Raw genomic sequence first — 26835 nt, forward strand, 5'->3', positions numbered from 1 at the left:
TATTTAATTTTATTTTTCACATTAAATCAAATATAGAAAAATTATTATTTTTAAAATCTTTTTGTCTTTCTTTAGAAAAATTATGGTTTTGGCTTCTGCTTAAGCTTCTAGCTAAAGGCAAACATCAAGAAGGTATCCAAACAATACAAAATATGAAACATCACACTATAAACCTCAATATTTTATCAAACCTTCAAAGCTAAAACCCTAAACCCAGGAACTTAGAAAGGTACAAATGTATATGAGATATGGACACTGAGTGATATCAGCTGGTACAGAACCCAGAAAATCAGAGGTAAGAAAAACATCAAAGACAGAAAATGAAGCTGACTAGTGGCCATTCAAATGAATCCAGACAACCCAAATATCAAAGCTCACTTGCTTCAATTCCCTGAATTTTCGAAAGCACCATAGATGAATTTCATGCTAATTGGTCTGGCGCAACCGACCCTCCTGCACTGACTTTTTCCTTCACTAATGGCTGTGGCTCTGTCCAAAAAAGATGTAGAAGACAGTTAGAATTTTCTTCCAACATCACCATCACAGCGTGTCTAAATCACAAATATGGTGTGCCAAAAACAATTCAAAATGGGTTAGAAGCTTAAAAAATAGCAGGAAGGCAACTTGTCAAGAATACAGTAGAGTGCTAACATAATTTTAGGTCATGCCTCAAGACAATAAGATAAAACAGGCAGGTTTAAAGGCCAAAATCATGCGCTTAAACAAGGCAAACTGCCTGTCAATAGCATCAAATGAAGCCATGGTCAGATCACCCCAAGGGCACCTTCGGCATCCAGGGGTCGTGAACCAACCATAGAACCCTGTTCAATAAGTGGAACGCATTAGCTGTCCACTGTCCAGGTCAGGCAGTAAGGGTCGGAGAAGTGCAATCACTCATTCTTACAACCATCATTCTTTAGACCAAAGAGTCGGGCGGAGAAGGGGAAAAACTCTCCATTCCTGGTTCTCCTCTAGCTAGGTCCTCTAAAACCACAAGAATCCTTAGTTATAATGGGATTCCAACTAAGCACCTTTTCAGATTTTGAGAAGAGTTGCTCTTTGGAGAGTACTGTACGATGAAAGTTGTAAGCAGTGTTCAAGGAGGAATTATTGTCTATCATTGGCCTCTATGGTAGAATCAGTCGGGGGGGCCTGAGAGGCGGTGGTTTACACTGTGGCGGATGTCAGCGATTCAAGTCCTCTTATCTCCAACTCGTGAACTTAGCCGATACAAAGTTATATGATAGCACCCAATTTTCCGATTCAGCAATTCGATCTATGGCCAGTTTCATCCAACCTCCACATGCTAGCAGTAGCAATAGCAAACTTGCTCCATACTGAATTGAACAAACAAATAAGTACAATTCTTCAACCTATAATCACAGATTCTGATGTCTTCCCTCATGTAATTCCACAAGAGTGTAGGGTATAAAAAATTGTAGATTCAGAACCTGGCTCAAACAACTCCCAATACTCTTCTGTCAGGAACAGAAAATTGACAAATGGCTGGAAATAAATCTCTATAGCTGAAGATGAAAGAAGACTAACTTCCATTTTTCTAGGCACTCTAACCTAACTATGGGCTCACTATATTTCCTCCATTTATTCTAAGGCATGAGCCTTGCATAGTAATGCTACAAAGGATTGCGTTTTTTTTTTTTTTTTTGTGCACCAATCATTTGATATCTGAAGCATTCCAAAATGATTTATCACATCTACTTCTTGGAGTACAACAAACTCTACCATACAAAAAGTGTTTCTCAAGCTTTATTAATCCCGAAAATTAACAGTCATGGGATTGCTTGTGCACCCTTTTTTTATCAAGAGATATAGCAGTTGATGTTATATGAGACAAACAAGTGTTCCAAATGAGATTGCATAAAGAATTTTGGACCAGGATTTTTTTTTTTTTTTTTCTTATCATAAAACATGGCAGAGCACCTCAGATATGATAATTGGCAATTCTAGCCAATTAAATAAAGAATATCAAAAAAAAAAATTAAAGATTCAACTCATAACCATCACTCAGCTTTAGATTCTGTTTACAAGAAGAACATATTAAAAAATATTTATAAAATAATGTTAAGTTTATTACTAAGATATTAGTCATCCATTTGATGACATTAATGCAAGCTTATTTTATCACCCAACTCAAGAGCTCAGCCCTACTTGTTTAGCAAGTTAGTTTGGAACTAAGACTCAAGAACAGCTCATATATGCCAATAATGCCAAAGAACCAAACAAAAGTAGTTCAGTTTGTTTACAAGGCTTTGTGGAGGCATGTGCAAAAACACTGAAGCTTTTAGCTTCATTTATCTAGCAGGAAACTGAACTCTTAAAAAGATCATATTAATTCTAATTTCCTACAATGTCATCAAACATAGACATTCACCCTTCATAGGCAAGAACATGAGGAAGGTGTTCGAACAAGGGATTTTAAACCTTGTCTGTCATAGAACCTTTACCAGTTGAGCTACCAAGCATTTTCAAAGACATCAAGAAATGGATGCTTTCACAGAATGTGCTTTCAAAACCATCCATAGACAAAACTACAGTAGGGGCTAATTCCTAATAAGAACTATTTAGAAATAGTTTAGATCTAAATGTTTTAGGTGAAGAAAGAACAAGGATAAATGGTTCAACCATATGCAATGATTATGATGAAAACCTACAAATGCACCAGTACAGTGGAGTTAATTAGATTGAACTTGAAATAGATAAACAGAAGAAATGAGAAATGGCATGACTTCCTAGGATCTGACAAATGATGTGGCTCTATATAGAACTGGATAGCAAAGATATGGTTAACGATCCAAACCCAAGAATTAGATCCAGGCTATTTTGGTTTGAATCAATGAATAATAGTGTGAAAATCATCAATTTGGCTCTGACCACAAGAAGTTGAAACATATTGCCAGTCAGACAAATGCTTACAGAACTTACAAGGGCACAAGTTTTCAATGCTCTTAAGATCAAATGGATATGTAACAAGAAACTGAAAATGCATAACTTGCGTGGCTCTATATCTCAACTTTTCATTTCCCAGATAAACTTACACCCGCTTCTCTCATTGCATAAATTTTCAATCAACCAATATCAATTGCAACATTTCTCCCGAGTAATGTAATGAGATTATGATTATAACATCATGATGTGTTACCATAATATGTTATAAGGGTTTTGCATTATAAATTATCTTATATTCTTGACTAATTCATATGTTATGTAATTGCATGCAAATGAAGCCTGGATTGTTATACCGAAAATAAACAAGGTTTTAATAAAATCAAATAAAACATACTGGATATAAGGGCCTTTGGTCTGGATTTGAACAAAATCCGATGGCGAATAATTCCCACTACTTCCAAATCTACACTAGATGATTTACTGTCTCCATTCTGGTTTGCATCCAAGTGCCTTGTTTTTTTAAGTACCACAAATGGCTTCTTCAATGGCACTTTTGACCCTGACAATTCATGATACCCAACCGTAAAAGTGTAGTTTTCCTGAACACAAAACCCAAAAGAAAATGGCTGTCAAAGCATAAAAATGCTGTTACAAACTCATGGGCTGCAATTTCATGCAAGAATGCTAAGCACAATATAATATCAACTGATAGTAGTTACAAACTAATCCTAGAAATACTCGCACCTTATTTTCGCTTCAAATAACCAATACCCTGTTGGTCATAAAACTCTAATCTGATATTTGTTTGTAAGATATGCTTGTAAAGCTTATAAGTAAAAACCAAAACAATTTTTTAATATCAAAGGTTAGGGCCATCACCAATCTTCCATGCAAAGGACCCATTAAAAGCACCAGGGCCTTATTAGTTACAACATCATCTTTACAGAATAAGATTTGTTTCTTATAATACATTAGTAAGAAAAGCATTTTTCCAAGAAGGAATTTAATGAATGAAGACTAGTGTAAAAAACTTGGATTTATCCATTTCATCTGAAGGAATTTTCTGTCGATTGCCCTTAAGTTGTGTTGAAACCAATTTCAACTAGCCCCAAGTGGGGCCCACTTCTTAATGGAATTCCAATATGTATTCAAATTCCTTCAAAAAATTTCCCTTGGGCCTTTTCCCAACATCAAACTTTATCAATTTCGATTCCACCCATTTTCTTTTCTCACAAATCCCCCATTCCAAACAGTGTGAATATTAGTTCCACTACCAACCCACACCCACCACCCCTTTCCCAGCTCCTAAAACAAACGCAAGAAAAACCCAATCAACCATTCATGCCAAAAAGAAAAACAATAATTTCCTCATACATTAAGAAAGGAAATCCATTCTTTGGAGAGACCAATAGCAGAAAATGAAACCATTTCTAAAAATAACAGCAAGTTTGGGTGAGGAAATACCAACCTGTGAAGAAGGGCGGCAAAGTTGTCCAATTTCAAGGTTCTGGACAGTGCCTTGGAAAGAGGGCTGCACTTCAACTACACCTTGCAACTCTACAATTGCCCATTCTGGGCACTTCTCTTCTCCACAACTACACTTCACCTGAATCTGCATTTCAACCTTTTTTTTCCCCCTCTTCTTTGGGCGGGTTTCTTCTTCTTCTTCTTCTTTTTTGGTGGTTTTTTGGTTGTGTTTGATCCCAAACAGATCAACGGTATGATCCAAAATTGACCAAAAGCAGAGGAGGGAAAGGTAGTGGAGGCAAAGCAAATGGGTTTTGAATCAGGGCGGTGGGTTGGGTTAATGTTGGGATGGTTCAGTAATACGACGTCGTTTTAGTGTCGACAAGAAGACAGGAGCAGTGTGCATTTAGTACTGGCTTACTAAGATGGGATTTTGTGAAAAATGTCAAAAACTATTTTAAACGAAAAATGAATTCCATTTCCCTTATTTAAATGTCATTTTATTATAAAATAAGAAATAAAATAAAACATATAAAAATAATTTAAAATTGAATATACCCTTAGATTCTTTGGCTTTGAAATAATAATAAAATTTGGAAAAATAGAGAAAATGTCCTTTCAATGAAAATTAATTTTATTTTCGTTCATTAACATATTTTTGAAATTAAAAATACTAACAAAAAATTCATTAACCAAAATTTTTCCTGTAATATGTAAAGCATGACAACACCACCAAGCAAAAACATTTAGAAGTGGGAAAAAAGAGGTGAAAGTATTTTAAAGAACCAAAAAAGAGTGCTTGAACAGAAGACCAAAACATCAAAAAGCATTCGCAGGAATGTAAGAAGATGGGTGTATGAGAAGGCCAGACAACTTGAGAACTTATTGAGTTGTGGGCATTGAGCAATCTCCTTGGCAATTGATTTCAAATCCATATGGGGAGATTATGAACATTCAGCAGTTAAAGAAACAAAAGAAGGCAGTCACATGTCAAAAGGCCAGGAAGTGTCTTTTTCTACATAGTTAATTGTACATACTGAGGTCTCTACTAGTATATCAACTGTTTCTGATATTCCTTGCTTTTATCTTCACCTCGTTGGTGTAGACCACCGGTCGCACCTGAACTTGGGAAGCTGGCATTTCCCTCTGGCTGGATTGTGGGCCCCTGTAGTTCCTTGCTCTTATCTTCACCAGGTTGGCGCAGCCCCGTCTGACCTGAACTCAGGAAGCGGGCATTTCCGGCTTGCTGGAATATAGGCTGCACAGGTGCTTGTGGTTTGGGTGCTGGATTTTGGGCCATGACATTATGCTGAAATGAGAAGTCAGTTTGATGAAAGTTACCCAACCCCAAGTTCAAGCCATTGTCTATTTGGGCTGGAGCTTTTAGAGATGCTTTGCTTTTATCTTCACCGGGTTGGTATCCACCAGTCTCACCTGAACTTGGGAAGTTGACATTTCCGTCTTTCAGGAATGTAGGCTGTACAGGTGCTTGTAGTTCAGGTGCTGGATTTTCTGCCACATCATATTGCTGGAAGGGAAAGTCAGTTTGTTGCAAGTTGCCCAAGCCAAAGTTTGAGCCATTGTTGGTTTGGGCGTGTGGTGAGCTGAGTTGCTGCTGGAAGTAGTCCTCGATGAACAGATGATCACTCGTAAGAGTTTTTATTGCAAATTCAATACATGGGTCAGTCCATGAATCCCCAAAAGGCAACTCATGAGGGGGTTCTGGATTCCCGGCCCCCTTATTTTCATCTTCAGCCACTCCAGCATGCTCTATGGGAATAGGACCATCCCCCAGAGGCAAGGAAAGAGAGCACCCGTGCTTCTCCTTGTCCTTATTCTCAGCCTCAACCTTTTCAGCTTGCTCTTCTGGAGGAACCAAGTCTTCAACAGGAGTTTTACCACTATTTGATTCCAATAACACTTCCAACTTTTGGGAAGGTTGAAAGGAGCACTTTGTCTTAGGCTCAGCCTCAGCAATACCTGCTTCTATCTCACCTGAATGTCCAGCTGCAACTCGACTACCTCGATTAGTGGTTTTCAGCTCTGGTGTCACATCAGCTTCAAGCCCAGCAAGTCGTTTTGAAGCTCGACGTGGCAAGTCATGAGATTTTTTGTTCCTGTAATTGCACAGACCAGGTTGGGTCTTCCTTTTTCCACAAACTTTCGCCCTATTTTCCAGTGGTTGTTTTTCTGCAAGGGGCTCAACCAAAGGCGCTGAATCTAACACATTTTTAGCATCATCACTTTTCTCTCCTATAGGCTCTGAACCCTTGGCTTCTGAGAGGTATAAGCTGCTCTCTGTGACTTTTGCACCTGCAGCATACAGTAAATTCAAATTGGGTGCTACCTTTTACCATATCTCTCAAAGGCTTATTATCTATTGAACCCATCAACCAAATCTCCTATTTTAGGACAATCATTCTTGGTTCCAAATTTCATGTAGATGACCAGAGATATAATGGCCTCTCTTGTTCCAATTTTGAAGTCAAATGTTCAATGTGACAAGACTACCTACTATAGTACCTATTTCATGTTCTCATGAAAAGCCAGTCTGTACATCACTGGAAAAAAGGCATCTAAAGTTCAGATTAGAACAGCTTGCTAAAAGCAGCATTTGGATTATACCTTCTAAGGATGTCTAGGCAAAATTCCTAAATATGGGTTCCACACAGCCCAATATGATTTTTAAGTGTTTTGGAAAAGCATGCTTTCACTCAAACACAATGCAGGAAATAGAATGGAGTTTTATATAACTTTTTAAATGTCAAAATTACCTTTATTCTCACAAAAGTTTGTTTAAAACAGTGCTCCCAAATGCAAAATCAAACGCATAAAAACAGCATTGGCTTCTGCTTCTGCTTCTACTACTAAACACCAAAAGCTACAGCTATCCCAAATGGGCATAATACAAACCAGTCCATGCCCAAGCAATTCAAGTGGAAAACGATAGGGAAAGAAAAAGAAATAAATAAATGGAAATTTCAAGCAAAACATATCAAATGCAAAACAAAACAGGGTCATGTATATAAAACTAGTGCAAAAAACCTGTGCTCCCCTCTGGGCTAGAACATCAACCAACTCACTCAACAACTAGGCTTCCAATTAAAAGGAAGATAGCAAAATCCCTCACAAGATCCATGATTCTCCTAATCTGGTGAACAAACTGCGACCACCTTGTCCCATCAGAAAATACACAGGAAATAACAGTCAAAAAATCCCCATCAACAGCAGTTAGATACCAAGAAAAAGCTCCTTTTCATCAGTCTTTTTCCAGAAACATTCCCATTGATCTTTTTGAGCAATTTGGCACATAGTCTGTCCTATTCCCAATTTCCAGAGGTTTTACATTGACTTCTTCAATTTTATCTATGGAATATGCCTGTCCAACTCTCAATCTAGGGTTTCAACAAACACCTTTGTCTCAGCTTTACAGAGATTGTTGGTTTTAACACTAAGAATTTTTCAGGTATGTCCTTCACACTAAAGATTTTATATGTTTGATATCCGGTGTTCCCAAATGGGTATCTTTTTTGTAAATTTTATATTTTGTTTGAATATTTGAAATAATGATGTAAATGATTAACTCTCTGAAGTGTTATTTAATATTTCTTTTTTAAAATGTTCAATTACTTGTTTTGATGTTTTCTTTGGGCTAGATCCCTCAATATTTTACACCTAAATGTTATCCCTCATAATAGAAAGGATCACACTAAGGAACCATGGTATTTACTATTTTCATTTTGGTGAATTGAGTTCTTATTTTTCATTAATCATTTCAGTTTATGGATAGGACCCTCCTTCCCAATATGTTCCATGTATATAAATTCGAAATATGCCATTTTAGGTTCTATTCTTTCTTAATATGTTCTATTTTTTTTTTTTTCACTATCTTCTTTTATCCCCACATGTTTGGATAATCTTTACTAGTTTTAATTCAATAAAATGGTGTTTTCATGGCACTTTATAGGATTCTAATAGATTCATACCAAAGATTAGAAACAAAGGAATGATAAAGTTAGCGAATGAATGAGAGGAAACAAGAAAAGCATGTCACTGTAAGAACTTTACATTGATCAGAAGTATGTTCAGAATTCAGTAGGCATTCACCTGAACAGGCAGATTTAGGGATTCCTTCATCGCTTGCTATCTTGCCCAATTTCAAGCTCTGACCCCTTGTAATCTGTCTTCTTGCTCCACCACCTGCTAATTCTTGTTTTCTGGGAACAACAGGTGACTAAGAGAAGCAGGATAGAAAAAAGAAAAAACAAAGTTAAAACTTTCCATGAATCAATGTTAACCTGCAGAATGATTTCAATTGGAACAGCAAAGAATAATGAAAAATAATCTCAAGAATGAAAAAGCAATTATGAAATTTGTTGTAGCACCTAATTTATAGGAAAATAAATGCAATAGATAAATCAAGGTTTTTTCCCCCTTGTCTTCATAAATTTCATGGGAAAACATGATGGGAAATATGAGGTCATTCTGTAATAAAAGCAAATAAGATGCTGAATTCTTAGCCACATGAAAACACAAAACTAAAAATTAAAAGAAACCCAGATCTGATATCATGGACACAAATCTATCCTATTGTATAATTTCACCAGCCCATCACTGCATCAGATGAAAGAAAATATTGACAATTCCTTGGAGCATACATAATTCCATGCTGAATTGTTTCCATGCACACCATTGAAAATCATCTTACTGTCATAAGGCATCCCAAATGTAGGCAAGAGTCGAGTTTGTAAGCCAAATGGTGATGTAAGAATCAAGTTCGTAAGGTGAAAGGTGACAGATTTGGTCTGGGTGAAGTTTCTCTAACAAATAGTGTCATCCTAGGCAAATGGTGTGGATGTTTCCAAGGAAAGGTGACACTCTTTGCATTTTATTGGGGTTTTGATTGTGAGATGGTACAAAAAAAACTCATTTCTATGAACATCTGTGGTGGGTTTTATCTGCCCTTCTAAGTTTCCAAAACTTTATTTGCTTTCCAAGTTTAGAAATTCCACCATCTCCCCATCTAGACCATGCACTCCTTTAACATCTTAGAATTTTAACTTTCATCACAATTTGACTAACAAAGAAATTGATGACGACTCTTCCTAATTGCACTCTTTATTCCCCATCTTTTCCCAACAACCAAGTATGGTAGTTATCGCCCTCAAGTTTATCTTTTACTTGTACCTTCTTTCTAGCTTTGACCAAATATGAGAGATGAGTTTCCTTTCCACCAACCAATTTCATCTAGAGATCTAAAGCACCACCTAAAGTAAGAGCTTTTGCATAGCTTATAGCCAACAGAAACACAAATACCAACATGTTGCAGCTGAGAAGGCACCATAAAGTCTTTGGCCACAATTGGTGTCTCGTGCATAGGAACAAAGAAGACAATGGATTTCCTTTTCCTATACCATCTAGGGGCATTGAACTAATGCCATGAACTTTTCAGACTCACTAGATTGGATTGGGTCCCTTGAAAGGTGGCATATATGATTGTTTACATGGTTTGGTCAGGGTGAGGATGGGAAGTGGAGAGGAAAAGGTTGTTCACAGTATCTTCTCTTTGCGTTAGGCTTTTACAGTGGGTGGCTTCCTTGTTTTTCTTGGGATTGTGGTTTGTGAGCCAAGCAATGGCTTTGGGGGTGTGGTTTTGGTGAGGTAGGATCTTATTGCTTGTTTTTCATGGTTGGTTTGTTAGTCTTGTACTCCTAGCATTTTAGGGCTTGGTTATGTCGATTTGGGAGCCCTATGGCTTGGGTAGTGGTTTGTTGTTTTCTTCTTTCGCCTGCTTTTTGGCACTGTTTGTATAATGCATGTGTACTTGGCACACCTTTCTTTGTGCTTTAAATATATTTGCTTATTTACCTACCTTAAAATAAATAAATAAAATATAAAAAAATCAAGAGCATAGTACCATAGCATGTGGCCATTTTCCATCAACTCTGGGTGATCTACTTGGAGACAAATTCCAAAAGTTTTAAGGAATTTATAATAGTTGAAGACTCAATGTAAACACCTTTGTTCATCCTTATGGACGTCAATTTTTTCAAACGGCTTATGTACCTCACTGAGTATGATCATGCTATATTAGAGATCTACTTGTTGCATGAGTAGGAGAATTATGGAGTGCATATTAAGTGAGTTCATCTTCCATTAAGTTGTCTGAAAGTATGATACCCAAGCCTTTCAGTTCCACCCAACATACCTGTGTTGACACAACATGACATAGTTGTAAGTATGGGATCTTTGTTGAGCACTCCTATTTTACTTTAGGTGTGGTTGTTTATTGATATCCTTTTATTCTTTCAACTTTCTTAGTAATAATTACATTAGATAAAAAGAATAGTTGGTTGAAAAATGAATTTTTGTAAGAATATGTAGACGGAAGCTTTTAACAAGTATATTTTTAATTGATTTTTCTTTTATTGCACCATATCCCAATATCCATGCTTGTTTTTTTGAATCCTTTTTAGTAAAGTCTTTGTATTCTAAAATTTGAGTTATAAAGGATCAAACATTTAAACACATACCCACATCCAACACTCATACCTAGAACCCTTGCAACATAGGCTTGAAGTTCTGTGATGAATGCTTATTAGGTAATCGAGATCAATTAATTAGTGGTAGCATTTTCCTGGGTCATAGGGAACCATGGTTAGAACTTACTCTAAATCTAATAGGAAAAAACCGACTATAGAGACAAAGATGCTATCTTTGTTGGAAGACTTAATCCATGGCAAGTCCTTCGGGTTTCAATAACTTCATATACAAGGGTAACTCAACCATAGTTATATGATGGCCCTTTAAAAGGAAAAAAGGGTCTTCAAAGTTAGACTTCCTGTTATGGAAAGTTTTTGATCTGTATACAAAGCTAGGATGCTCCCTTTTATGAATACAACGCTTGGCTTTTAGTAGATGTCTTGGCCAAGTGAGGTGGTTTTATGCCAAAGGACTTTGCAAGTGATCTCATCCCCATAAGAGGTTATTTGCACTTTCTCAATTGATTACTCTTTTAGGATGTCAGCTTTATTCTATGCTTTTTCTTGTACACCTTTTATAGATTCATTCGTTTACTCTTGACTTTAATGCAATGAATTTGATGTTTTTGACCAAACTAAGTAAATAATAATGTCAACTCTTGCATTAGTACACTCTTGGTGGAGAAGGATAAGGCCAAGAGTGTAGAAGGATAAGGCCATCGGACCATTGGAAGATGGTAGGATCTAATAACCAGCCATATAAGTGCCTTACTTGAGCAAAATTAGCACCACAACGTAAAGACAGTTTTCCATGGGATTAGTATAGGCATTAAGTTAGTAATGTTCCATGGTTGTAGCTCAAAGGTCATGTCACAATGAACTAGAGGTCTTGAGGTCTTGAGGTTGAGCTTTCTCGGTATTTAAGTGGTATAGGGTCCAAGCGTTGGGCCCATATCTTACTTTCATACCTAGAGAAAGGGATTAATCAAAAAACCAAAAAAACTTAAACATTACTATCTATCCAGAACATCATATAAGGAAACCTATACTTAATTGTTACTTTATTTATCATACTATTGTAAATACATAACTACAATACTGAAATTGCACATGGATTCATGCGATCTAACGAAATCTTTTCTATAACTCCTTATGTGATCGCTTAGGAGACACATCACCAAAGTCTCCCATAAGTAATTCAGACCTTTGATCATAGAGATCTTTACATTTCCACATAGTGTCTCATAGGTAATTCATGACTTTAATTTTTTAAATCTCTGTATTTTCATTATTTTTTTTAACAAAACATTCACTAAATATGCTCCTAGAAATTATCTACCAAATTTACCATGTATAAAATATTCATAACGTATCGTAGTCAGGCTTTAGATTCATTGCACTTCTCATAATGCTTTTGGAGGAAATAAATATTCGAGCTTCAATAATGGAATACATATGTATGGTATTGCCACATCCACTATTAATGAATTTCTACACCCATTTTGATGTAATGAAATACAATATTGTGATACTTATTCACAACAAAAGCAGTTCCCTTATATGCCCAAAAACCATGATAGCTCAAACAATTGGGTAGTTGTAGGAAGCAATGGCAATGGGGTTGGTTCAATTTAGGTCACCCCTACCTCAACCCTACCCTTGTAGTCTAATACTTCCTCATCTTCGACTTAAATGAAAAGTAGAGCTAAATGGGAGAAAATTTGGATTCCTAATACATGCCCTAATTCACCTTGGTTTACAAATTGCCCATTAAAAAAAATATGGCATACAAAAATATTTTATATTTAATTCAAGGAGAGAGAGAGAGAGAGAGAGAGCTAACTTGAATTTTATCTTTCACATATTTAAAAGGGAAAAAGTTAAAAAAGAGAAGAGAAAGAAATAAAATATGGATTTAATTTTACATACATTTTATAAATAATTTTCCCTACCTCCAAACCCTTACGAAATCTAACTCAAGTTTTAAAATAAAACCCAAACCCAACCCTACTCTAGCTATGCTTTGTTGTTTAGGAGTGAGGTCCCTAAAAATACCCTCCTCATTACCATCCCTAGTTGAAGGTGTCTTCCAATTGAACTTGTCCATGACTAATTGAGACATCTCATTCTCACAGCACTATCTTTGACTTTGTGTGTATATCTGTCTATGTGTGTATGTATGTGTGTGAGAGAGAGAAAGAGAGCGGACTCTGGACACATATGTATCACCATTAGTTGCCTAGACAACGCAACAGTCTTCCTCAAAGTAGCCTCATTACTAGCTTCTTTCTCAATCAAATCTCACAAAAATGGTAGTTCGGAGTATTACGCCAACCCAAAGCATTGAAGGTAGGTTAATTGTTGTAAGGATACGACATTGCATTTCATCCTCGTTGAAGCACTTCAAGAAGAGGAGGATGAAGGTTGACTATGCTAGCTCAAAGGAAAGGAAACCTTGGCTCAAAGAAGTAGCTACCCCCTCCTCGACAACTGTGTCAGAGCTACACCAATTGGGGGATTCCTCCCACCAATAGAGTTGCATTTGCTACTTGCTTCAAGGCCCCCAATTGCATAAACAACATGGTACTTGTCTCTAGCTCCCTTGACCTTAACCGCCACATGAGAGGGGTTGATTCAATAACCAACCAAACTCTCTACTCCCTATTCCTGGGTCATCACGATCATCTGCAAATATAGCCACAAAGTGATCAAAGAGTTATGGGAAGTTCTAAGGGAGTTTCCTCCTTTAAAATTGGCTTTAAGTCTTGTTCTCATTAGATCTTCATAGCACAACTTTGCTACTAAACCAAGATTTTATCTTGCAACATTGAGGTGGGCCATTGATAAACATTGTTAGCACTTTGATCATATTAAAGAAAACCGTCTAAAGCGTTATGGCCAATATGATCAAAAAGTACAAAGTCAACGTGAGGGAGAACAACGTAACACCAAAAGAAGTGAAGCAGGAAGCAAATTAGGTCAAGAAAGAGCTTAGAGGGTCCAGGGCAACGGCATAGACAATCAAACATAGCAATGGATCCATCTCATCAAGGCAAAGAAAATTATATTAGAAAAAAAAGAGAATTTCATTAAAGAGCTAGCCACCTCGTGATTCAAGCTTGAGACTTGGTCAACGAAGCTTATTATTGTCAACCAAACCAAGGTCGAGGATATGGATTAGTTAAAAGGAGGATTTTGAACAACAATGTTAGGATCCAGTGCTCAAGGCACACTAGATAGACCATGACACAAGCTATCTGAATACTTGTGCCGATCGTAGCATTTCAAATAGCAAGCTTCAAGACAAGGATAATCTCGTAAGTTCTTGCAGCATCCTCTCTTGGCAACCCCTCAATTGAAGTCTCAACCACAAAAGCTATCAATAATGCCAACACCAACCATCCATCTAGTGAAAATGTAAAGGTTAAAGAAATTGTGGTTGGTTGACTAGTTAGGGTCTAGGCTCTTTCCTTTTTTTCATTTTTTTGTTTGGGGGGGGGGGGGGGGGGGGAGGTGGTAATTTATTATCTTGAGTTTATAATTATTAAAATCATTAGGACGAACCTCATTGAATACTTTTCCTACTAATGCTTTTGGATGTTTTTCTCATCTGAGCTGTATACTACTATTCTACTTCCATATATACAGATATTTCCCAGCAACCCATCTACATGTGTATTCCATTTGCGCTCTAGGGATAACATGTATTGGATGTAGATGCTTTTTTGAGAAATTATGAAAAGTGTTGCATATGTAATTTAGCATTAATTTGGCTTAAATGATTGTCGTACCATTTAGGGTTACCCAGGGCCATGGTATAGCCAAAAAAGTTGCCATATTTCATTACCGTGACTTCTCTAAATTTCATAAAGATTTTAGTTAAATACCGCACAACTAAGCCCCCATGCCTTAGCTAAAAACCTGGCACTTCTTTGGATCAGAAAGGTTTGTGTCTCATAGCAACTTCAGTTTCAATTTGCTCTAACCCACTTCAGTCAATCTGGTCCATTCCAGGCCTTCTGTCGAATTTGAATTTTCCACACTTGAATTTCAATTTTTGGTCTTCCTTCAGAAAAAATTACACAAATTTGGAGGAAAGAAATCTATAAATGAGCACATAGTCAGAACCAGTGTGTATATTGTCCCATTCCAAATGACAGATCAAAATTTTCATCGAAATGGACTTGACATTAGAGGCAAACCACACAATCCTAGGCAGTTCCAGACAATAAATGCTCCAACTGGGGCAAGTTGTTAGGTGTCAGAAATCGAGCAAAACGCATGAAGGACAACATCAGAAATATATCAGCACATACAACAGTAACAACAACAGCAACACCAGGAATACATCAGCAAATACAACAGTAACAACAATAATTGTTTTGCTATTCCTAAAAGCTGATTCCTTGACATTGCACATAAAATTCCTATAACTTTTTTTTTTTTTTTTTTTCCCTAATAGGTAAAAAAAGATCTATTAAGAAGAGGCACCAAAAGAACGACTCAAGGTATACAATACCTATACACCCACCGCCAAACCAACCAAAAAAGTACAAATAAACAAGCACCCAGCTAGGTCAAACAACAACCTTAGCTAGAGCCCAACCAATCAATAAAACTTACTATAGTTAGAGGACAATCAGCTATAAACAACTTGGCCTCTGACCAAAGGGAAAAAACAAAAAATGTATTTGAGTCTCTGGATTGACAGCACATCATCATTGAAGGTCAATCTAATCCTTGCCTTCCAAACCGTCCAAAATATGTAAAGAGGAGCTGCTCTCCACACCTTCTTGTTCTTTTTGCCCACAAATGAACAATACCAACTAAGGAGAGTCTCTTTAACTGAGGAAGGCAACACCCATGACACCCCAAACAAAGTAAATAGCAAATCCCATAAAACCCTTGTTTTTGTACAATGAAGAAGAAGATGGTCTATAGTCTCTTCCTTCTCATGACACAAAAAGCATCTATTTGCCAAGGCCCACCCTCTTTTTTGAATTAAATCCAATGTTAAAGCTTTGCCCCATGTAGCCTCCCAAGCAAAGAAGCTAATCTTAGGTTGCACCCACACGTTCCAAATGCAACTTGAAGGAAAAAGAGAAGGGTTGTCCGGCTCAAGAGCATAGTAGAAGGATTTGACCGAGAACTTTCCACTCTTTGTTTCAGTCCAAAACACCATATCTTCCACATCTCCACGCACTCTCTTCCCATGTAGCCGCTCTAAGAAGCTTTCCACCTCCTTCACCTCCCAATCATTAAAGGCTCTTGAGAAACAAGGGTTCCATCCCCCCCAACCCCCCTCAACCAAGGGTTCCCAAATATCCGCCATCCACGTTTTCTTATCCTCAATTAAAGCAAACAGGGAAGGGAATGACACACATAACAGAGAATCCCCGCACCACCTATCCCTCCAAAATCTCACCCTCCTCCCGTTCCCTACCAAGAAGGAAATCCTAGAACCCACAAAGTCCCAATCCATCCTTATCCCTTCCCCACACCATACACCTCTCTCACTTCCCGAGAACACCATCCTCCTCTATCTTCCCCGTACTTCCCTCTAATCACTTGATTCCACAAAGCCTCTCTCTCATTTGCAAAACATCAATTCCATTTACAGAGAAGAGCCTTATTAAGAGTGCATCAAAGACATAAAATAGATGGGTAAATTCGACAACGTACTTCGAATTAAGGTCGCCCTTCCTCCTTTGGATATGAATTGTCTCTTCCATATAGCCAACCTTCTACGGAACCGCTCTTCCACACCATCCCAAACTATCACTGACTTAAATGGTGCACCTAAAGGAAGGCCCAAATAAGTGGACGGGAGGCTACCCACTCTACAACCAAAATCTATAGCAAGATCATCAATATTCTCCACCCTACCTACAGGAATTAGTTCACTCTTTTCCAAGTTTATTCTCAACCCCGACACAGCCTCAAACCACATAAGCAACCAGCTAAGATAGGTCAATTGATCTTGGGAAGCTTGGCAAAACACCAAGGTATCATCAACAAACAACAAATGGTAAATCTGAACCCCTTCTTCACTCCTACCCTTCACCCTCCAACCCGACAAAAAACCTCCATCCACTACCCTCTTAATGAGACAACTAAACACCTCCACAGCAATCACAAATAAATAAAGCGAAAGTGGATCCCCCTGCCTCAAACCCCTTGAGTTTTGAAAGAAACTCATAGAGGTGTCATTAACCAACACAGAGAAACTTGTAGTGGAAATGCACCACTTGATCCACCCAACCCATTCCTATAAGCTATTAAGACATCAGCACATGGCTTTGGCATAGCTATACAGAAAAAATGTTCCATTGACTTCAATTGTTTCCAAATAGACTATTCTCAACATCCCCTTCATAATCCTGTCAATGTTAACTATCTAAATCAACCAAAAAAATTCTAATATTTAATTGGACATCCACAATTCACTTTCTCGTCCCTGAGAGTCTCTTTGTCATTGAGACATTGAACTGTTCCACAAACTCTTCAGTTTGACGGCCTCCATGAAAATTCACAATTTATGGATTGAGATTCAAAACCCATTTTCTGCCATCCCTTACAAGAGTAACTATGGTGAGAATGATAATGGAAAAAGTTCTCACAAAGAAATCCATGACAGAAGCATCATCCTAAATGAGGATTTCAATTAGAGTCAAGAACTTAATTGTCCACAGAACTTTGATACATTATCCACAGCTTCAGCCGCAATATTAGTTGACCCTACAGTATTGGAAGGGTGGGAAACAAATCATACAGAACCAAGGGGACACAAGAAGATTTGTCACTTGAGGAGGCATCCTAGCAGCAATGACTTGGAAGGGTAAGAAACAAGTCAAACAGAACCAAGGGGACAAAAGAAGACTTGTCACATGAGCAGGCATCCTAGCAGCCATGACTTGGATGGGTGGGAAACAAATCAAACAGAACTAAGGGGACACAAGAAGACATATCACATGAGCAGGCATCCTAACAGCCATGACTTGGAAGGATGGGAAACAAATCAAACAGAACCAAGGGGACACAAGAAGACTTGTCACATGAGCAAGCACCCTAGCAGCCATGACTTGGAAGGGTAGGAAACAAATCAAACAGAACCAAGGGGACACAAGGAGACTTGTCAAATGAGCAGGCATCCCACCAGCCATGACTAGAAAGGGATAAGTGCTGGAAAAAGCACCTCCTGTTACTAGAAAGCCTTAATACAACTGGAAAGACTGTTCCAAGAGCCATGAAGGATATACATGACTACTAAAAGAAGTTAAAAATAAAATACAGTACCACCTTGCTGAAGACACAATCGCCAATCAAGTCATATACTTCAATCATGGTTCAAAATCGTGATATCATTCATTGACTCAGAGGGTTCTAAGGCACATCAGTCTCGATGTCTCAGCTCGTTATTGGGCAATACATAAGATAGTTGAAAGGTTCAAAAAATTATTGGAAAAATAAGTGCAATTGAATAAGCTTTAAAAACTAATAAACTTTAAAATATATTAATATAATAATATTCAATTTATTATTAACAATAAATTATTATACAAAACAATATACTATGTATGGTACCATTACCAAATAAAATAATATATTACCAAAATTTATGCAATTCATACCACAATAATAAATTATCAAATTTCCACCTTTTCTTTTACTGATTCCAAACCCACTAGCATATAAGGCAAATTGATGCAATTCATAACACAATGAGCATTTAAAATAATAGATCATTCCTTTATAAAATAATACATTACCCCTTTTTCCAATCCCAAACACCACTAACCACACCATAAAAAGAGAGAGAGAGAGAGAGAGAGAGGAGGGTAGTTGGTGACTCGGTGTATCCAATTTGGCAAAAGCAAAGAACCTCCTCTACAATGCACACCACACCAGTAACGCTACGGAAACAAAGCAGAGAGAGGCAATACCAACATGCAAAGATTGTCATCAATGAAAGAATTTGATGTTTTTTTCTCCAACCACACAATCACCACAGCCACATCGCCGAGACGAAGGCATTATTGTAGTCATCCGTGATCGTTGTCAGGATGTCTTCTTTCTTCTTCTTCTTCTTCTTCTTCTTCATCATCATCATGGATAGAGTCATGGGTCTACAAAAACCATTCTTTTAAAGAGAATATTTGTTTTTTTCGAAGATTTCCCAATTTTGGTTATTGTTTGATGTTCTTTTATTGTGATTTGAAAGGGGAAAAAAATTATTTTTGGGTTTAAAGGGAGAAATTTTCAATAACTCAGACAATTCAATTGAGTCAACTCAGAATCTCACCCGAGTCAACTGAGTTTAGCTGATTCTTAGCCAAGTTTGTGTTTAAGATGGTATTGGATATCGAACTCAGCAAGGAAAGATTTCAGGTGAATACAACTCATCTAAATCATAACAATAAAACAAGTTTCTTATCCATCTTGACTTCAAATTATTTACATGGGAATTCGATTAGCACTGAAACGCTCAATTCCATACTATAGTTTGACTCAAGTTGGACAAGCAAAGTTTAAGGGTCAAACAACCACAATCCTCCGAGACCTCAAAAATGTATTGAACAAAAAGTACATGCCATAGGCAAGGAAACGTAATGCTACATAGGGTCTTCAACATGCTGTCTAGATTTTTTTTTTTTCTAATAACCGTGGAACCTTTCATAGTCAAGCTCTTAGGACTCTCCATGGAGACCCAAACCTCGAGGTGTTGACCGCCCCGCAACAACTAGCACCGGGTAAATTCAGGGTATCATCAGTGGCAAGATTCGAACCCAGGATGATGTGCTACTTATTGGAACCATACTTCCTAGTATTCACCCTGACCAACTAGGTTACCCTGACGGGTAACATGCTGTCTAAATTTTAATGGAGGAAAATGTTTTTGTGGTCTGATTGTTGAACCAACTATCATCAATGTTGACAAGTTTCCCAAGAAAAACTAGTTTATCAAACCAAAATAATGGGAATATTTTCACATTGAGAATATGCATGCTTTAAGACCACACACACCAATTAGAATTCAGAACCTTCAGGCAATGAGAGCAATGTGTGAATATAGATGGCCCAAATGAAATTAAGCGAATTACAGCAAGACTATTTCAACTGTGCCCCCATTAAGTTCTACTCATAATTCTTCACAGAATTTCTTGCAATTTTCTTGTTCCTCTCATTGCTAATTCAGCTCAAGCATTTAAAATGAACCAAAATCAAATAGACCAACCAAAGGAAAGAATCTGCAAGTGATAAACAAAACTAAATAAAGTAATGAAGACAAAAGTTGAAGATTTAAAAACTGTGAATACTTACATAGGTTTTATCATCTTCCAAATTGATATCACCACTGTCTCTGGGCTTTGGCTTGAATGCAAGCCTTCCTGGGTCTCCAGTTTTAAGATAGCGAAGAGTGTCCTTCATTGAGCGGAATATATATCCATTTACAGGATCAGTGTAATACTGCAGGGATTTAAATATCACTTATATGATTCAAAGATGTCCAGCGGCAGAGAAACTAATAATTTTAGAGCAAAAGAATAATTGGGAAATTGAATGCAGCCAAGAGAAACTGCAAGCAGACAAGGAACAGGTAGAACCATGGAAAAAAAGGGTCAGAGGAATGAACTAGCAATTTACAAACTACAAGAATAATTTCAAGAGCTTCTCAAAACAAGCATATAGTCAACAAAAATAAGGACAGGAAACAAAGAAATACCGCATCTCTTCTGACTGTACCACACTTTTTTTGTATTTTTATTTCCTTAATCCATCCTGGAGGCAGGCCTTCTGCTGTTACCCTCTCAAATACAACCTAAGATTGCTTGAAAGTCAGAACTTTGTATATAAGTAGAAAACTATAAAGAAAAATTAAACACATATCAGTAAATAAAAGCAGAAAAAGTGTGGAAACAAACTTTTTTTGCAATGCAATGTTTCTTCTTCTCCATGGATTTCTTCTTCCCTGCGGGTGCCATTGTCTTTATGGGTGTCTTCCTCTCTATGGATTTCTTCTGTATGGATTCACGATCATTGAGGGGAGCTTTGTTGAGATAACGAGACACCTCTGGCTTGGAATAGAATTTGAGTCCCCTTGAGGGATGAATATAACACTACAATAAGCACAGATTGTCATAAAAATCATGGAGTATTCTCTTTATTAAAGGTAATTAACAGCTCTCTTCTCTAATGCATATTATTTGTCTTAATTCAATTCTTTCATTATAACCTGAGGAACCAATGTATTTTTTTTCTTGATTAGGGAGGGGAGTTGAACCTTAACCTTAACAAACGAGATCCTTAATCCCAACGCCACGACTAAATGGTCCGAAAAAAATTGAACAAAACTTAGATACAGATTAAAGACATTGCCAACAGTTGAATAGGTAAGTTGCATGTGAATATAAATGAATGTTCATTGGAGTCTCTAAATTTTAGACTACTGTACTTACCACAGGAAAATCAGAAATCCGGCTTCATGCCAGGAAAACCAACCGTGGTTGTTATTTTCATGTTTAGACAACTGATGTAAAGGTTTGGATACAAGAAGAAAGGCCTCTGATGTCATGACTAATAACAAGCACATAATGGGATTGTTAGAAAGAAGCTATGGGGAATGGGTATTAGAAAAGATGAGTAGCAATCTCCATGCATAAAATAAACAAATTCATGCATAATAGAGTGATAACTAGCATGAAACCATAAGAATAGGAAATAAGTTCATATATAATGAAACGATAGCTAGCACAAAATAATAAGAGTGGGAAGTGAAATTTTATTTATGATAGGCTTATATCAGAATGTATTGAGCCTCTTTTTTTTCCTTTTTCTGGGTGACAGGCAAAGATAGAATATATTAAAAGCCCCTAACAGAAGGGTGAACACCGACATTGAGTCTCTATCTTTTTGCATAACCGATGTCCCTCATGCCACAAATTTTCCAAAAGTAGCATCCTTGTGTATGTTTTTGTCATTGAGAAACGCTTTAAAGTCAACAAATTCTAGAACATACTAGGGTAAGACAAAATACATTTGGTAAATCTTTGGAAACCACCCACTCAAATTAACTTACAAAATAAAATCCAAAATTTTCCAAACCAACCAAATTTCAAAATTCATGATTCAATATTTTTTTGCTTTTTCCGGCACTCATTTCCTGATGAAAATTTAAGAGAAATGAAAAATAAAAGACGTGAAAAGCAAATATCATTTCTCCATTTTAATTCTCATAATTTTACATATCTCTCAACTTTTCCCAACTCAGGTTGGAAACATGGTGAAATGGGTCTTCGTACACAATGGGGTGTAGCCCTCCATAATAAGCACAAGTTTTCCACACCACAACGAAAGCAGAATTCGATTCCAAGTCCCAGTTACATTCCCTGAACACTCTCCCAGCAGTCTAATTGGCGCATTCTCATTTTTCCCTTTCACTTAATAGCAAAAGAATCATCATCGTCCACATCAATCATACCCACATCACATAACTGGGTTTTTTAGTATAAATCACCAGTCAAAAAAATTAAACTTTTAGCAAAAATTATTACAAAAAATTAAAATAAATTTTCAATTTTAACTAACATTCATGAAAGGGTTTCGCCGACAAGCATCCAGTAACCAAAAACCAACACAAAGTTCACATTTTTTTTCATAAAATCAAGCACCAACTAAAACAAATTTTCACTCAAAAACCCAATCAGAGAGCTCAATTACTCCCTCCCCGTTTTCCCAGAGCACATTTCTTGCCACTAAAAGCAAAAATTGGCACAAAAATTTCAGCTCAAGAAACCAATTTCCGAAATGCCAACCAAACACCAGCAGGAAAAACTGAAACCAGAGCTCCGATGAGAAAAACAGAAAGAAAGCGACAAAGATCAAGACGAACTGAGCTGAAACCCTAGAATGAGAGAGACTGGTAGAAGCAAACACTACCTTATATTTTCTACCGGTGGAGGTCAGCTTCATCTCCACCTTCCATCCCGGCGGAAGCCAGTCATCCGAAGAAGGCTCCTTCATATCGGCGGGAATCGGAAGTTTCCCGGCGACGATCGCCGAGAATTGGAGTGGAGCGAAACGGAGTCGGCTTCTCGATTCTCTAGAAGGTGTGAAATAAGAGAGAAGGGCTCACACTCTCTCCTATCCGACAAATAATAATAAATTAAAGAAAGAAAAGTGAGGTTTTAGAAACCACGTGTTGCCAAAGCTTTTATGTGTAGAAACGCCAAACGTGTCGGAAGTGTGTTAAATGATGATATTACCCCTCGCCACCTCTTCCTCTTCTTCAAGTTCAACGCTTGCCTTTTTTCCTTCCAGTACTGTACTTTTGGATTTTTCTTTTTTTATTATTTCAAGTGTAATTAATCGTTTCAAATTAAAATTTTAATACAAACATAATTTATAAATTAATATAAAATACTATATTTTCAATATTTTGCTTCATAACTGATTTTAAAAATGGTTTTTGAAAACTATTATATTATTTTTATAAATCAAAAATATGTTTAAAAATCTAAAATATTTTTAATCTATTTTTAAATATATTTTAAAAATAAATTTTATATATAATGTTTTATTTTTTATTATTTTACATATTTACATAATTATTATTTAAAATGATCATCAAAAAATAATATAAAATAATTAAAAAATATTTTATGAGAACATTATATTTTCTATTATTAGAATGAAAAATAAAAAGCCGTTTTTACTTGTTAAATATATTTTCTATGTTTTTTATTTAGATAACAAAAAATTTTTCTGAAAAATAATTCTCAAACACGATTTTAAAGATTATTTGGCCACCGTTTTCATAAACAACTTTCTATTTTTCAGAAAAAAAAAACATGTTTAGCAACTAAAAATTATTTTATATTTTTTATTATTAAAAACAAAAATAAGATGTTTTTAAATAATACATTTTAGTTATTTTCTTTTCACTTGTTTTTTAAATATTATTTTAAAAAATAATTATACAAACATGTAAAATGATTAAAAATAAAATCCTAAACATAAAAATTATTTTTTAAAATATTAAGAACATTTTAGATTTCAAATAAACTTTTATTCTAATATAAAAGACCAATTTTCTAAAACTATTTTTTTAAAATGTCTGAAAAAATGTAACCGAATAGGCCTTATTTTTTCCCTATAAATTTTTATATTAGGTTTATCTTTTAAAAGACAAATAAGAGAATTTTTCTCAAAATCTTGTTTAAATGATAGAAATAGATACATAATCAAACACGATTTATTTCTATTTTGAAAATGTTGAACTGTTTTTATTTTTAAGGAATATTTGGAATAAAAAGACAAAAGTTTTCCCTTTGAAAGGATAAATTCCATATGTCTAAATTATAAATATGCATCCTTAATTTAATGTGAATAATTTTTGTTCTTTTTTTTTTTCCTATTTTTTAAATTTTTTTCAAAAGTGTTACAATAGGGGGTGGGTATAAAAAGAAAAAGGAAAATGGTTGAGAGTTGAGTAATTTTAGACACATAAATATTAAATAAATAATTAATTAATTAATTATTATTATGATAAAATTTCATGATTTATATTGAATTTTGTTTCAAAATAATAAAACAAGCAATTAAAGTGCTTTAAATGGTGGAAGAAAAAAGTTGTAATAATTAATTATGGTGGATATTTTAATTATTTTCATTAATTCCATTTTAATAATATAGATAATGGTCAAAGGTTGACTTTGTGAGTTACCCATGATGCTTCATTGAAAGATTAACGCATAGTCAAAATCAAAATATATGACATCTCAGATTATTTTATTTTATTTTATTTTAATTAAATTATTTATTTGTTTCCTTCTCAATCGGTCCAAATATCTTTAATTAAATTAAAATATATGGCAAACAAAATTGGTTAATTTTTAAAAGTTAGCTTAGGAAAGGAAAATGTTGGGTGTCCTACACTTGATCACTTTTAACTTTTTAGTGATTTGATGCTAATAAATTTTTATATTTGATAAACAGAGATATTGTTTATTATATTAAATTATGCTCGGTAACGGTTTTCTCAAAGAGTTATGGAACATAGTTTTTTATAATAATTTTTAGAAACTATTTTATAATGTTTTATGAAACAAAAATTTATTTAAAAACTTAAAATATTTTTATCTTTTTTAATATATTTTAAAAATAATTTTTATGTCTAATGTTATATTATTAATAGTTCTATATGTGTGTAATTTTTTTTTTAAATAGTTTTTAGAAATCAAGTGAAAACAATATAAAATAATTTTAAAATATATTTTAAAAACATATTTTTTTGTTTTTGAAAATAAAAAACAGAAACTAATTTTTAGTTTTTAAACATATTTTCTTAATTTTTTGTTTTAAAAAATAGAAAATTATTGTCGAAAACAGTTATCAAACATACTCTAATTACATATCATAATAATAAAAATAGTAGCCTCTACAACACCGTTTTTTAGGAATCTTTTTTAATTATAATGATAAAAATAATTATGATTTAACAAATAAAATGTAAAAATATATTTTTTTGTTTTAAAAAAAAAACCTTTAGAATCAATTTAGAATAGTATTTTTAGCTTTAATTGGAAGATAAAATTAAAATTAAAAATCATATAATAAAATTATGAAACATGAAATAATTTCTTATATGAATTGAAATAACATTTTTTCTAATTTTTTTAGGTTATAAATTGTTTTTTTAAGGAATTGAATTAAATAAATATAAAAGCTTTTATTAAATTTAAAGACAAATTTAACCAAGCCCTCCTTTCTCTATTTTTTTCTTTTTAATTTGAGTAGATAGTGTGCATGAGTAGCACATGGCAAGAAGAAGAAAAGAACACGTGTGTGTGACTTGTGATGTAGGATAGCCTCAAAAGTCTACCCTAATGCTTCCAAAATGCATGGCTTCCTTCACCACCCATAAACACTAGAAGACAAACACTCTCAACTCCACAACCTAATCCTCACTAAAAGCCATCAAATGGCTAGTCACTCTCCCCGTCCGTTCCTTCACCTAACCCCAATCTCCAAACAAAACCATCTCTCACCTCAAATGAAAAAATACATGCTTCCAACTGTTGTGCCATCGGTTTTAACGTAAACAATATTATTTACACCAAAATGTATTAGGTTTTAACATGTTAAATCAATCATTTCTGTGTCTATTAATAATAAAAGAGAATCATTTTATTATATTAAAGAAAATATTATAAAAGATAGAGTAAGATATCATTATTGGATTCTCAAAACATTTCATATTCCTCCTTTCTTATATTTATACCCTAAATCATAAGTCTCTCATTTTATTGATATGTCTCATTTTTCCTCTCATATGGCCTTTACAAGACTGTCTTCATCTTATAACTTTTTTTTAAACATAATTTAAAATATTTATAGATATATATTTTAATAACTTTCCTTATGTACGAGAAAATCTAACATATCATCTAAAAAATATTTTATACAATGCTTTTTACAAAAGGAAATTTATTCACAATCTAAAACACTTTCCAATCATAACTTAAAAAAAAATACATATTTCCAATCGTTGTGTCGGTTTTAATGTAAATGATGTTAGTTCAAAAATGTAAAGTCACATAAAAATATATGAGGATTTAATATGATCACGTCAATCATGTCTACATCGATTAATAAGAGATAATCATTTTATTATATTGTGAAGAATAGTATAAAGGATAGAGTTAGATACAATTATTAGATTCTCAAAATATTTTCTATTTCCCATTTTTTTTGCATTTACGCCCTAAATCACAAGTCTCTCGTTCCATCAATATCTCTTATTCTTTCTCATATTTCCATTTACCTCATATGGTCTTTATTAATTTATTTTCATTTTATAACTTTTTCCACTTATAACTTAAAATATTTATAAAAATATTTTTAATAATTTTTCTTATTTATCAAAACATATATCATATCACTTAGAAAATAGTTTATATAATACTCTTCATTAAAAAAA

At 34.9% G+C, this 26835-nt stretch overlaps 2 protein-coding genes across 3 annotated transcripts; both read right to left on the bottom strand.

Annotated features, from left to right (window-relative positions):
* Positions 1-133: 133 nt before the first annotated feature.
* On the bottom strand, positions 134-4825 carry LOC100241246 (uncharacterized). The gene is made up of 3 exons (XM_002263403.4): positions 4376-4825; positions 3302-3506; positions 134-489 (listed from the first exon to the last, which is right to left on the bottom strand). Exons 1-3 carry the CDS (start codon positions 4523-4525, stop codon positions 422-424), a joined length of 423 nt encoding a protein of 140 aa, XP_002263439.1. The 5' UTR covers positions 4526-4825; the 3' UTR covers positions 134-421.
* A 423-nt stretch (positions 4826-5248) lies between these two features.
* LOC100263513 (uncharacterized) lies at positions 5249-23038 on the bottom strand. Of its 2 annotated transcripts, XM_010664193.3 has the most exons (7): positions 22794-23021; positions 21314-21431; positions 20780-20974; positions 20581-20676; positions 20178-20324; positions 8482-8608; positions 5249-6687 (listed from the first exon to the last, which is right to left on the bottom strand). In XM_010664193.3, exons 3-7 carry the CDS (start codon positions 20837-20839, stop codon positions 5423-5425), a joined length of 1695 nt encoding a protein of 564 aa, XP_010662495.1. In that variant the 5' UTR covers positions 20840-20974; positions 21314-21431; positions 22794-23021; the 3' UTR covers positions 5249-5422. The 2 variants fall into 2 exon arrangements, with proteins under 2 accessions (XP_010662495.1, XP_010662494.1); XM_010664192.3 differs by lacking the exon at positions 21314-21431 and having other exon boundaries at positions 22794-23038.
* Positions 23039-26835: the final 3797 nt, after the last annotated feature.

This window comes from Vitis vinifera, chromosome 16, assembly GCF_030704535.1.
Source record: "Vitis vinifera cultivar Pinot Noir 40024 chromosome 16, ASM3070453v1".
NCBI lineage: Eukaryota > Viridiplantae > Streptophyta > Magnoliopsida > Vitales > Vitaceae > Vitis > Vitis vinifera.

Coding starts and splice junctions, on each gene's coding strand:
- LOC100241246 (XM_002263403.4), bottom strand. CDS start 4,525: ATGCAGATTCAGGTGAAGTGTAGTTGTGGAGAAGAGAAGTGCCCAGAA. Junction 3,507..4,375: donor TTTGCCGCCCTTCTTCACAG/GTTGGTATTTCC, acceptor TTTTGTGTTCAG/GAAAACTACACTTTTACGGT. Junction 490..3,301: donor ACCAAAGGCCCTTATATCCA/GTATGTTTTATT, acceptor TTTTTTGGACAG/AGCCACAGCCATTAGTGAAG.
- LOC100263513 (XM_010664192.3), bottom strand. CDS start 22,877: ATGAAGGAGCCTTCTTCGGATGACTGGCTTCCGCCGGGATGGAAGGTG. Junction 20,325..20,580: donor GTACAGTCAGAAGAGATGCG/GTATTTCTTTGT, acceptor AAATCCCTGCAG/TATTACACTGATCCTGTAAA. Junction 6,688..8,481: donor CCCTAAATCTGCCTGTTCAG/GTGAATGCCTAC, acceptor TGTATGCTGCAG/GTGCAAAAGTCACAGAGAGC.